Source organism: Lagopus muta, chromosome 13 (genome assembly GCF_023343835.1).
Source record: "Lagopus muta isolate bLagMut1 chromosome 13, bLagMut1 primary, whole genome shotgun sequence".
Taxonomy (NCBI): Eukaryota; Metazoa; Chordata; class Aves; order Galliformes; family Phasianidae; genus Lagopus; species Lagopus muta.
In genome coordinates this window covers 8,214,757-8,228,505 of record NC_064445.1, presented here as the reverse complement: position 1 = coordinate 8,228,505, position 13,749 = coordinate 8,214,757, and the positions used below count along the sequence as shown (strand labels likewise).

Below are 13,749 nucleotides of genomic sequence, written 5' to 3'. Positions count from 1 at the left end.
AAAAAAGTATAATTTACTGCTTTCCTCTTTTGACATTTTTTAAATGACAGTTCTTTTATTGCTGTGCACTCTCATTTTTTTAGCTATGTTGACCAACAGCAGGGAAGGAGAGCTCATTGATCAAGAAACCGGGACAAGCCTAAAAAAAATGCAAAAGGAGAAAGGTATAACTACACTACTTTCTATCTCAGGCATTTAATTACACTTATATGCTTTATTCTCTTTTTTACTATTCTGCATAATACTGTAAATCTAAGAAAGCCAAGTGCCTAATTGCAATGAATAATGTATCACTGGGTTTAGATCGCCTTCTACTTAGGAAGAGTAAACAATCAGGTCTTTGCTTCCATCTATTTATATCCTATGGAGTAATATTTTGCCATTCTTTTTCTCAATTATTTATGCAGTTCTTAGCAACTATTTGATTAGTCGCATGATATTGTTTCTTTTCCTGCAGTAGATGTGTGTGCAAGCTACTCTAATACTGGTTCATAAGTGAAGGAAATAAGCCATTTTTCATGTTTAAGAATGCTACCTGATCTCATAAGAGGCAAGTAAGGGAAGAGGTGATGTTTATCCTACAGTGTCCTGTCGGCAGGGAAGTGCCTCCTCTGATCTTGCACTGATTGGTGGGAGTTGGAGAAAGTTAGTATGTCTGTGTATTCAGGTAAGGCCTGGGGCACAGCTGCAGAGATGTAGAATCTGCAGCTACGCATGGAGGAGGAATGTGGCATTTTGTTTCCTCGTAAATAAAATTAGAAGAAAATCAGTTATATTGCTAGACAAAATCATAAGAAATTAGAGTTATCATCAACAAGACAAAATCAAGTGTTCAGTTTTAAGCTTAGCCAGCACAGGTCAAGTTTGTCTCTGAGAACTAGAAAGTAGTTGGTTTTTTGGCACGTGAAGATGCAGTTTTCATGTAATCCCATGGCTTCAGAACTGAAACATTCTGACTTATCATGGGACAAACATCAAAATTTGAAAAGCATTAACGATGTGCATCCAACGTTTTGAAGGTGATTTCATACAATCCTGGAATTTCACATTAGGCAGTGTGGTGGACCTGTATTGTATCTCCTTTAGGAATCTCTGTTTTATAGAAATACAAGCACCCTGTAATGGTGGACTGCACCAGTAGGAGATACAGTCTGTATTTTCCTTCTGAAATTCCCAGCCTGTCACCCCATATAAGTGTTATTACACCTCAAGGATTTTTACCACTCCAGTATGTATTTTGTTCCTAGTAGTAATAGTATTCTCTTTGCATAATTGTTTTGGGCTCTGGTGCACCTCAAATGTGTTGAACAATTTTCATGTTCAGATATGGACGGTTACTGAAGAGTGTGATGTATGCTCAGCGAAAAATATATATGTAATTTGTATACAAGCTTTATTTTTCAAAACTTGACATTGCTTTCACTAAGGCAAAGTATATTTACCATGGAAAACATTTGCAAAGTTATTAAGAAGGAATGTAGTTAAAATAAAAGTATCAACATTTATTAAGCATGACAAGTAAGCAGTTTATACAACCGTGGCAAACATATGTTTTCACATCTGCTTTGAGTAATATCATCATGATTTTAAAAATGATTTATAGCTCTGCAAGCCATAAAATGCCAGCTTTGCTGTAAGTTAAAAGTTTTCAAACAACAAAGAAATTATTGAAGGCATATATTAAGCATGTTTTTGTAACACACTTTGTTAGAACTGCATATCTGAGCTGTTTATAGCAATTAAGACAACAACAAATGAAAATTAAGTAACTAAAATTTAGCAGTAGTATTACTCATATGAAAGCTTAGCATAAAAAACAATAAAACTTATTGTGATTATTGTAAGCACTACTGTGATATTCCTCAGGATACAAAATTTTATTTTCCTTATGCCATTGGAAGTGCTGTTAGCGCCAGACAAAAATATGTCAGTTTGTTCTCATCAAACTAATTTCAAGGTAATCAGGGCTGAAGAGAATATAGCTTACGTTCTTTCTGACAACACAGTTAATATAAAACTGTTTCAATTATGTTGAGCTGCTTGTATGTGTTGGTGGGACAGAATTTACAGAATTAAAGGCTGTCTCGTCTCAGCAGGGTTAGAGGTTGGTTACAGACCATGTCTTTAAGCTTGTTGAAGAAGCAATGCCTTTAAATCTCAGTTACTCCACATCCTTTCAGCATCTTCTTAGGAAGTATTGTCAGGCTTAATATTAGAAGACAACTAGATCAAATATATTTATAGATCTGCACAAGCATTCTGCCTGTGCATCCATGTCAGGATATGAGTGAAAACCATATAATGGATAATCTGTACTGTATTTTGAAATTGCTAATGAAAGGAAACAGAAAATTCCCTGTCAACAGAACATAGTCCCAAATGTTACAGAAATGTAAACACAGTTTCTTCACGATTTTGCTTACTTGCTATTTCTGTTTTTAAGCAGTAGCATTTTACCTAATTCCTTACAGTAATTCAATTTTACATTTGCCTGCTTTGGTATTTATCCTAAAAAAAATCTCTATTGTATGGGAAAGGATTGTGTTTGACACAGTACTATATAAGCTTTGTAGAAACCTCCGTATGAAATCTGGCATTAGGAAGGTTAAATGAGCCAGAAAAGAACTTGGCTATACCTGCCAGTAGGACTTAATTGCAGGTACAATTATTCCTTGTGACTATATGACAAAAAATATTTCTAAATCTTCATATAGGATGGAATAATAGAAGACACAACCCCAGCTCTTGCCACAGAGAAATCAATGGAAGTGTTTACAATGTCTTCAATGAGAGCAGAGTTTGTCTACCGTCTGGTATTTTGGGCCGTAGCTCCCCCAGCCAATAGCAGTTGTTACTGTCCTAGGCAGGAGCGGTGTGTACCCATAGGCAGTACAAATGCTGTGCCTCCCAGGGCAGTGGTGTGCCTGAGCCTGATGAGATGTGGGAACATGCCAGCCCTGCTCCTGTGCTCTGATTTCAGCAGGAGGCAAGCAGGCCCCAGAGAACCACGGCTGTTTGGGGAGCTGGAGTTGTACCCCCCCTAAATGAACCAGAGTAAAAATTTGTAGGAAAAGTCTGCAGATGACTGGTTTCTTCTCACTTACCCTTTGTTCAAGTGCTCTTTCAGCAGAAATGAGGGCTCTATTTGCTGAGAAAGTGCTTTGCTCTGAATCTCTCACTGCCGCTCAGTGTCCATACTACCTCCTTTAGCCTGGTTGTCTGCATTCTTGGAGCACAAGTCTACATCCCATGGCGGTCTCAGATTTCTGGTAGATGGTAGTCTCCAAAGCTGCATCTGGCAGCTATTCTTTTTTATTTCATTGAAGAACACCTTCCCATTTATTACTTCAAGGAAATGGGAATTTTACATCATTTCTGTCAGCTGAGTGAAATATTTTCAGATGGCCATAGATTACAGTAATGAAAGAATAACTGTATCTATTTATTGTGTTTTGTTAGTGGAAAAGGGTTTTTATGATGTTTAAATTAATAATTGCCAAAGGACTAGGTTACTCACAATGTGAGTAGTGGAGAAAGAGCAGGTGCATAACACCTGAAACAGCAACAGGCCCAAGTGGGGGTGTCCTCCAGAGAGAGGACTTTTCTGACAATGAATGTGAAAGCATCCAGATGGAGAGCGCAAGGAATAAGGAAAGGAACTGAGATTATGAAGCTGTAACATGAATCGTGTATAGAAAGTGTACGAGAGGTGCCAACACTTCAAATGTTCACCATGCTGTTTCTTTGACATTTCAGTACTTACATGTGAAACATAAAATGACAAATAAGCAGTTTTCCTTAGGAATGTGCTCACAAATCTTCTCTTGAGATACATGGAAAAGTTCCCAAATTAGAAGTGAATTCGTGTTCCTTTTGCTGTCTTTAAGTGTGACATGAGAGACCCAGGAGTTGTTTGATAAGCAGTGGATGCAATAGTACATGAGTTTAAAGGTTGCAAGGGCTTCTTATTCCAAAAATCTCAAGTGACATGTATTGCACAAATATTCACTAGAAGACTGAGAGATATTTTTATATTTTCTGTCCTCTTAGAATTCTGAAGGGTAACGAACTCAGCGCTCTGTTCTGAGTGAAGGCTTTTTCTGCAAGTTCTTGTCGTTAAATTTAACCTGCAAATGAGCTGACAACTGACAAAATGGTGACCTAAGAGTAGATGGGATCTTTCATCAGTCAGTCAGAAAACGAAAACCAACTGAACAAAAATCCCCAACCAATACAACTAAGGCAAACTTTTATTAATACTTTGATTCACAGTATATGTGAATAGGAAATAATAGAGAAGTTCTAACTTTTTCAGTGTATAGACTCATGCTGTTACAACTGCATTTAACCATTGCTGAAGTATTTATAAATACAATGGCGAGTAATTGTGTAAGAGCAAATAGTGAAATATTCTAAGTTTGCATCTTTTACATTAAAATTATATTGAGTCTCATAAGTAAACAAATTTTCTTGATTTTCCAAATCATTTTAAACCACACCATTTTTTTCTGAAGGGTAAAATAACTGCTTCATAATTATCTTGGCATATGGACAGTTTCTTACATTGATATATAATTTATTGATATGTTTTATTTATTAGGTTTCTATGGCTTTAATGTATTACTGTCTAAAGACTACAAACAGTGAGTCTAGATGAAAGTGCTGAAAGACAGAAATTCTTTTTACTCAGAAAGCTTTGGACCAAATTTTTGTAAGCAATTCATATAGCTTCATGGAATAAAGTGGGCAAAAAAGAATGGAATAATGTGGCATTTTTACAGGAAGCTTCTCCCCAAAGTCAGAGTTATCTCTTCACAGTTTAACGCTTCTACTTTTCTTCCAGAACTGTGAAGTGGGTTTTCTATAGGTCCATCTTATTGAGCTGTAGCAGATATGAAAGCATCAGAGGGGTACATTGCTGACTGTCACCTGGTGGCTTTTGCATTAGGCCCAGTAATCTCCCTCAGAGTTAACAGTTGTATTAGAACTGACCCTTTGAATTCTCTGGATCATAATATCTCTGATGCAAAGTCATTAACCTCAAAACTGCAGTCGGTGACATTCTTAATGTCTGTGAGTTGTTTAATAAGTATGCCTTCAATCCTCATTAAGAGCAGTAGAACTTGAAAAACATGCATCCAGAAAGATAGGTGAAAGGCTTTCTTACATTATGGCAATCCTTGAGATCTGTGGGAAGACACTGATGCAGGCTCAGCCTCCACCTGCCTGTGCTCTGGGCCAGCCATGGTGCCACGCTGCTCCTGAGAAATTCTGATTGATTGTGCATTTGTGTGCCCAAACATGTAACCATGTGTGCATATAGGTTCTTCTCAGGTTGAATTCATCAGTAAGTCTTAGATTGTCACTGCTTGAAATTTTGGCTTATACAAGCAGTACATGTTTCTGGAAAACATGTCATTTCTAGCATGGACAACAAAGACTGTGATCAAACACTCTTGTTAACTAGGAAGCTGCTCAGAAGTCAGCAATCGCTGCTTTTTATATAAGTTTCTGTTATTAAAAAAAAAAGTCGTTGGCATGTTTCATGCATTTGATTTAAGCCTGAGCAAGTAAGCGGACAGAAATGTATATTAATAACAAAGCTTATTGTTTATTGTGAAATATTTGCAATATTTGTGTCTGAAGAAGGCCTCCAGGATATTTATAAAAACTGCACTTTATAAACCATAGGTTTATTTTCTAAGCTTTACTGATAATGTGCTTTTAATGTTTGTCACGTTAACTATAGAGGGCCATTACCTATCAGTGAAATACAGAGTGACACAGTCACAGCTGTGGCACTGGCTCCAGAGCCTTTGTTTAAGTCAAGAATGGATCAGAAATGCTCTTGATTATGACAGCACTGTATACTCCTGCTGTCAAAGAGCAAATCCTACCCTTATAGCATCCATAGGCTTTGCTTGATAACCTGTTTTCTGGAGGACAGCTCAAGCCAGCTGCAGGTACGTGCAGGGGGATGCCCTGCATGCTTGTGTTCCTGGCCAGCAGCCCTAGGAAAACGTGTGATCTGGGAAGCCCTGGAGTGTACTTTGCACGTGCAAGTGGTGTTTTCTGTAGCATTCTTACATATTCAGATCTTCATGTTGTGTTTGTTATTGTTGTTATTTTGGTTTGGTTTTTTTTGTTGTTGTTTTCTGATTGGTTCTTTTGAGTATCTTATTTGCACTGTGCCTGCCTTCTAACACTCACACAGTAGTGGCAGTTAAGTGGGCTTGCTTCCCAGAGGTTTCTGGTCAGAAAGCTGAGAATAAGTCCATACATCTGTGCATCGACAAAGTATTTTTGTGTACATGCCACATCAGAACAATTACTCTTGGTCTAAAAAGCAATAAGTACTTTGCTAACAAACCATAGATTGGAATTGGAAAAAGGAGATTGTCCTCTTGAGTCATGAATCTCGAATAAGTGTGTTCTTCATTATATTCCATGTGTTGCATTGAAGTTGCTTGATACCTTGTTTGCAGAGCTGGTGTGACCCATACATTGAACTCAGAAGCCACTGGGGCTGCAGAACTGGACCACAGCCAGCTCAGGCTGTAATTTCAAGGAAATCAGATTTCATGTTTGATTGTTGGGGTGGGGAGCACCATTACCATACTGTTTCCTTAATTAGATATTTATTTATATGTTTATATATAGCCATATTCATTGCTGGGATGGATAGTTCAATTAGTAGCTTTTTAATATTATCAGCTGTACTTTGGAAATTAAGCATTATACCACAGAGAGTGGAAGACCACAGTAAGAAGCAATCAGTATAATAGGATCCAGGTTAAGTTTCATAGAGGCATCTTGGGAGTAAAATTCAAGACTAGATGCAGCTGTGAGATTGGCTGTTGATGTTTTTAGGTATCTCATCAATGCTTCATTGACACACCTGTGCTCAGCATTAGGCCAGCCATTCTAGCTTTACCATGGCAGACTATTTCTGATTCCTATTTCTGTAATAGCACTTTTCCTGAATACCCTTGAAAATCAGCCCACCGCTATCTGAGTCACTTTTGAGACTAAGGAGTTGGGCTTCTAAGCCATTCTAATTTGTGAGATATTTGATGTTGATGAGAACTGTTAAAATACACAATTTTTGACGTTTGATTGTTACTACCCAGACTCCCTTATTTCTTTAATTCACCATAGATCTGAAATTCAAGGCAAATGAGCGCAAAGCCAAAAAAGGCAGTGATTATCCCAGCACCAGAATCCTTGGGTGCACCCTTTGTTCATGTGTGCCTTTGCTCGTTGCTCTCAAAGTACCAGTGGATTTATTTTTTATTTTTGTAGACGGTGTGAGAGCAGTTTCCAAAGTAGGATTTTCTTATAGTTGACAGAATATGACGGAATATAATGTGTAGTTTAATAAATAAAATTCTGCTTCCAGATGTGTTTTGAGATGTTCTGATCTATAAAACATTGTGTAGTTTTGATCAGCCTGTTCGAGCCATCACCTGGACTGCTGTGCAATATTCAGATTGCTGGATTTGACTTGTGTGAATTTGCTGACATATCCCATGGCTTATTTATGTGTGTTGTCAGTGAAGGGTTACACACTGCAAAATTTTTAATGACAGTTGACTGGAATGCTTCTTCTGGTGTGGTCAGAGATGCCTTTTTGATGTAGAGTGTGTTGGAGGAGGGAGCATCCCTGGTGGAGGGTTCAGCTGGAGCAGAAAATGGGATATGTATGTGTACACATGTCTATTCACAGAAATCAGAAAGTATGAATTGCACAGAAATAGCGTGTAAGCCATACACCTGTAACCTTTGGAGGCATTTTAGATGCTGTCAATTTGGAGATACGAGTGTATTTACAATGCTTGTGTTGTTTTCTCCGAGTTTTAAAATCTAGAAAGTGATTGTAATGAGGGTGCCCTGCAGGCAAAAGTGCTTCAGAATTCACATATTAAAGGAGGAGTCATCAGCATTACTGTTTGACTTTTGACATTATTGTCATATAGCCTAAGGCATTACAGGCAGCAGGGATTTAGATGGGAAGGAAAACTGTGGAATTACTCTATGAAAAAGTGTGTATTTTCACTGATTTTTCTGTAAGCTATATGGTTTAAGGAAAGCACAGTGTTACTGCAAAATTAATACAACAAAACCAGTAATAGTAACAGTAGTGTTGATTTTATAGTGCCTTAATTCCTTTGCTTCTTTGTCTGAAGTTTCTTGATAATCAAAAAAACAAAAAACAAAACCCTTCAATTTTCAAAACCTGTTTGGTGAAAGCTTTATTGTTTCAGGAACTAATTCATTACTGACTTCTGTGTATGCACTGCTGCTGATGAAAACATGAAAGGAATTGGACACTTGAAGATTATAGTCTTATTTGCAATGAGAATTATAAGAATTATCTTTAGCATACAAGATAATTTTTCTGCACCCTAGTTTAGGGTTAGCACTTTGTATAACATCACTGCCTTTATAGCATATGTTAAACATAATACAAATCTGTCTGGAATTTTGGCTTTACAGAAGCAGCAGCTCTGTTCTGTAGATTCAGTGGGAGCCTGATTGCTGGAGTGGCTGATGTGCTTCTAGCACACAGACTGTCTCTGCTCTTATTATATGGCCCTGCATCATGTAACGTGTATGCATGCATCCTGGCTGATAGTCAGCTGCAGTGTAGATTTAGAACTAAAATGGTACTGCTTATCTGAAGAGAAAGTTTCTAACAGAAGAAATTCGGAATGCAAAATAATAAATACACAACCTTGCCTTGCAGGCAGTTGATTCAATTTATAGTAATACATTAAGTAAGCAGGAAAGTAACAGCATCTGGTGGCAATAAATGTCTCCTTTCCTGAGTTACCAAATTGGCTATGGGAAGGTGATTAGAAATAAAATATAATGATTTCTGATAGAAATAGGTAACACTGCGTGGACTTTGAGATAAGAACTTGACAAATGTGAAAAATAAATACAAGAGTGGTTTTGAAAAGGGGTGAGATTACCATTTTCTGTGTAGTGTGCCAAGATTTGTGCATTTCAAATGTTAGCAGTTGGCTTCTTTTCAAAACTGATAAATAATGATGTTTGTTGCAGAAACAATTATCCTAAAAATAATTTAAAAGGATTGTATCCCCTTTTTGTTTGCCTATAAAGACCATATTCAATTTATATATCGACAGCAAGAGCTTCACTTGCATCTATAAAACAGTTCTTAAATCATTCTGAATTATTGATGTGCACAAAGAACTCTTTCTGCTTTTGTTTGAAGTTTTATTTCTGCGGCGTTGTGCTTTCTAATTGTACTTTCAACTGCTATGACATCTGTTATAGTTGTTTCAAAAACTTTTCAATAGTTTTCTTTTTTAATGATAGACAGTCTTTTCAAAGACAGACTGTCTTCATTTTGAGCAAGAAAAATAATTAGTTGAAAAAAGATCACTGATTTGGCCGGGGAACTCACCATTTTCTTTTTCTTTTGCAAGTGTGTGTTTTATATGATTCCAGCACCTACTCAACAGAAAGCTGGCCAAGGAGAATTCATCTCTGCAGCAACTCAGAAACCATGGAGCATCAGCATATGTCTTTTGCTTCCCCCAGGAAATCCAGGACTTTATTCTACCAAAAAGAATACCAAGAAAGTGCTTCACAAACTGATAGCCTCTATATGTCTAACAGATGGAAAACTGAGCTGCTATTCCAAGCTGCTATGCCAAACAATATAGGAAAAAAAGCTCAGCAATTGGAGATGAGATTAATCCATAAAGATCTGTTTAGAAAAACTTTTAAATATAACTAGTGATGTGAATATGTGGTCCAGCAGTAAATTTATATCTAGTGATCTAAGATGTAACTGCACTCATATCTGTGACACAGAAATACAGGAGATGTTTAAACTATCTCACATTGGGAAAGCACTTTGTCTTTTTTTATAAAAGAGTATAGATTTCCCTTTAAGATGGAGCAGGCTTTCAGCTTTGAAAAATTTAGGTCTGGGACTTTGGTCCAGTTGCAGTGCACCATAACTAACCTTTAAATGAGAAGTTGCCTGGAATTCATATAATAATTAATACAATGCCAGGAGATTTAATTGACCACAAGATTAAACTATTAAGTAAAAAAGTTCTTCCTAATTGAGAATTGAACCCCTACCCTCTATTCATTGAGTGTCGGCTCTGCCACTTGAGTAGTGAATTGGGGGTTAATTGACTGTCTAGAATCTCCCAAAGTGCAATTATTTCATATAATGGTGTTAACACAGACTGTAGTAACGCAGTTTTTAATGGCATCCTTCTTACCCCTGAATTTAGAGAGATTGCATGAGAATTACAAGATACAGGAGAGAGAAGAAAGATGTAATCAAAAAATGACTTGGGATTTCCCTTCAAGTGCCAGTTGATAAAGATCAAAAACGAGAAAGAGGTATCAGTGTGGATTCAGTTAAAAAGAGACCTCACCAGCTTTTGGTTAATAGGTGCCCTAATCCTGGATCCTGTTGGTCACTCTCAAATCCTAGCGCTTTTCTCGTTCCTCTGAAGATCCCACTGTGCTCACCTGCTGTGAGATCTCACATCGTCTGACTCAAGTTATGGGTTTCAAACTCCACTGAGTGCGTCTTATTTTCTAGGTCTGGTGAATAATTAGTTTTAGTCCATGAACCATGTTTTGTGCTACAGTTTAGCTATTTATGGCTGTGCTCCTGTGATGACAGTGTCACATTGCATGGGACAGAAGGCACTGTAAAGAGGCAGGGATTTCCCCAGTGACACAAAATCACCTATTGCTCTCAACACTTTTAATCTTGGCAGCTGTGATACTGATGATGTATTGGAGAATGAGAGGTGTGTCTGCAGAGACTTGATTCAGGCAGCCGTGGATAAAAAGAGAGACTGCTGGAGGGCTGTTAGTAGCTTAAGGCCACCTTGAATACTGCTTGCCCTGGGCCAGCATTTTGTTTTCTGTGGCCCTGGGGAGATTGCAAAGAAAGGGGTGTAATGCTGCCCCATCCTGCTGCCACTTGAGGATTAGTACCATGGTGTGTTTCTCCTTTGCAGTTAGCACAGCTGTGTTTTGGAAGCATAGCACTTCCGAGCTTATGCATCAGGGACTGAGTGAGCATCTTAAGTCTTACATTAGTGGAAGTGGTGGTTGTAATGTATGGTGTGGATTCTCTTCAGTTTTTTTCTCTCTGTCCTGCTGTCTCGTATGTACTTTTTATTCTCCCTGTCCTTTATTTGATGTTTCAGTGTGTACGTTTGTGGCATATTTAAGTGGCTTCTCATTTTCAGTATTTGTGGAATATAAATTCATTGACGAAAGTTCAGATTTGTGGCAAAATTACTATTCTCAGCTCAAGTTGTAACAAAGAGTTGAGAATAACCTGTAAGTAATTCCAAATCAATTGCTGTCAGAATCATAAAAAGAGGAGACAAGGTAGGCTCACTTTTTTTTATTTGTTTACATGGCGATTAATAAAAGTCATAGTAGATTTTTCTGCTTCATTAGTGCAAATTTGCAGAACTTTCATAATTACTCTTCTCCTTTGAAGAGAAAAGTAACAGAGATAATATCAAAACTTTTTAACTAAAGGAACAGTTAGTTATGGTTACAGTTAGGCATTCTTATATTTGAGTATATTCTGTTTTTTAAGTGTTTGATACAAGTGCCATCTCCATAAGTATTTGAAGCAATTACTCTCAGTACAAGAGATGATTTTAGGAGAAAAAAAAAAAAAAGAGTGTGGAATTTCTAAAGATAAAAGGAAATGCAAAGAAGTTTGGGGTTTAACCCTTGCATTTTGAGATTGAATTTAAAATCTTATAGGAATGAAGGACTGACTGTGTAGGGAATTCGTGCTTAAAAATATGTAGAATCAATGTACTCTGAGCAAAGTCTGGCAAAAAGTCTGAAAAGGGATACTGTGCCATAGAGTGAAAGGCTAACATTTGCATTCTGGTGAAATCTGGACCTCCAGGCAATGTCTGATCATAGGTTACTACATGGAAATCAGTGCAGTCAATGGCTTGGAAATGCAAGGAGAGAGGAGCATGAAAGCAGAGTTCAGAAAGTGCAGATGGCACTAAAGCACTTTATTTTAAAGGTGACTCACAGATAGATATACACAATTTCTAACCTGCTTTTGTCAGCAGAGAAGATTTGGAAGATGTGTTTCTGCTCCAGAAGTATTGGTTACATAATCTCTCAGATTTTCTGACTTTGCTGGAGGTGTTTCAGAAAGCTGAAAATGTGAAGTATGGCACAGACCATCTTAGGATCTGCGAGACTAAAAAAGGCTTTCTTCCTGCAGGTAAACAGGTAAAATAAGGATGATATACAACAGAAAGAGAGGGTTTTATAGTGTAATTCAGATTTGAGGATTTGTTCCACACTCCGTAATAACAGAGTAGAGTGTAAAAAGCCTCTGCTGCCAATAGGTCGGTGCTGCTGTGAAGAAATAATATATGAAAGAACAGCCTTCCTCGTGGCTTCTGCCTTTGAAACGTACAACCTGGACGCGTTCACAGTATGAACTAAGTGACAAAAGCAATACTTTGCACTCAAAGTGCAATCTCTCTACTGTTCTCACCTAGTTCTAATTTTTCCCCTTTAAATATAATTCTGTTCCACAGTTTTCTCCACCTGCTGTTTTCCAGGATTTAGACATGCCCAATCTACGTATCACCATTTCCCAGTTGCTTTCTCCAGGCCTTCTTACTGTCACAATTCAGGCTCCATGGAGCACCCACCTGGCTTTCCTTCCTTCATGCCTGCCTTCTTCCTTCTTCCTTCTCTTTCTCTTTCTGCGCTTTGTCATACAAAGAAAATAAATCTGTGTCTCAACAGAGAAATCTCCAAGGTCAGACACATCTCTCTTTTCTTGTTGGGTTTTTGGTTTGTTTTTTTTTTCAATTAAGTAACACATCCCATGAAAAAAAAAAAAAAGTAACATTTCTAATGACTTCCAAATAAGCTAGGTAAGTGTAGTGGACCTTCTGTGATGCTGCTGCCTGCCGTTGGGTCAGAGCAAAATATTCAAAGGTATCGTGTAGCATGGCTATGTCAGAGATAGGAACTGCTGCTCTCAGAAATGTTGGTGTTTTTTCCAGTGTAAACTGTAGATCCCAGGCCGCAGTACAGCTGTTTGTTTGCATTCCTTGACTTGCTGTTTGTTGACACTGTAACCAAAGGTGACGCTCTCATCAGTGCTCTCGCAGGAGTTAGTCCTAGCCTTACAAACCAAGCAGCGTACGGCCGTGCTGCCTCCCTTTCTCAGGTAGTTTATTGGTAATTGCAGTGGAAAGTCACATCTGGTACAAAGCCCCCTGGTAAGACCTAGTTAGCTCTGAGAGCAGTGGGCACCGAGTCCTCTGGGATGAACTTGACCTGCCTCAAGGTCTCTTATGTTGTGGTAGAAACTGTGGATCAAATTTTCTTCTCACTGAAATTTGAAGTAATTGCTTGGAGTAAGTGGAAGCCCCTGTATTATTGCCCAGTGAGAGAAGCTGTACGTCTTAGGTATTCAGCATTGCTGAAGGAGTACTTTAAATTATATTGCAATTACCATCAATTCATTTCCCTTTGGAAACTTGCCTCTAGATGGATATGGTCTGGCAAGCTTCTCAGTCAGTTAACAAGCAAATAAAAACTGCAGCAGCCCCCTCCCCGAGCTGCCATAAAGAGTTGTGTTCTGAAGGCAACGTGGAGCTGTGGAAAGCAGTTGTTCTGCTTCGAGCATGCCCTTGGTGCAGCATTAGCCTTCACCTTTCTTCCACTGTTAGT

The 13,749-nt window shown here is 38.0% G+C and overlaps 1 protein-coding gene across 4 annotated transcripts in view; it reads left to right on the top strand.

Moving 5' to 3' along the window:
- Positions 1-13,749, top strand: part of DACH2 (dachshund family transcription factor 2) — a 263,656-nt gene that overhangs the window by 215,246 nt on the left and 34,661 nt on the right. For all 4 annotated transcript variants that reach the window (XM_048959136.1, XM_048959135.1, XM_048959137.1 and 1 more), the window contains one exon: positions 84-164. In XM_048959136.1, coding sequence (XP_048815093.1) covers positions 84-164 — 81 coding nt within the window. The remainder of the gene's footprint in view (positions 1-83; positions 165-13,749) is intronic.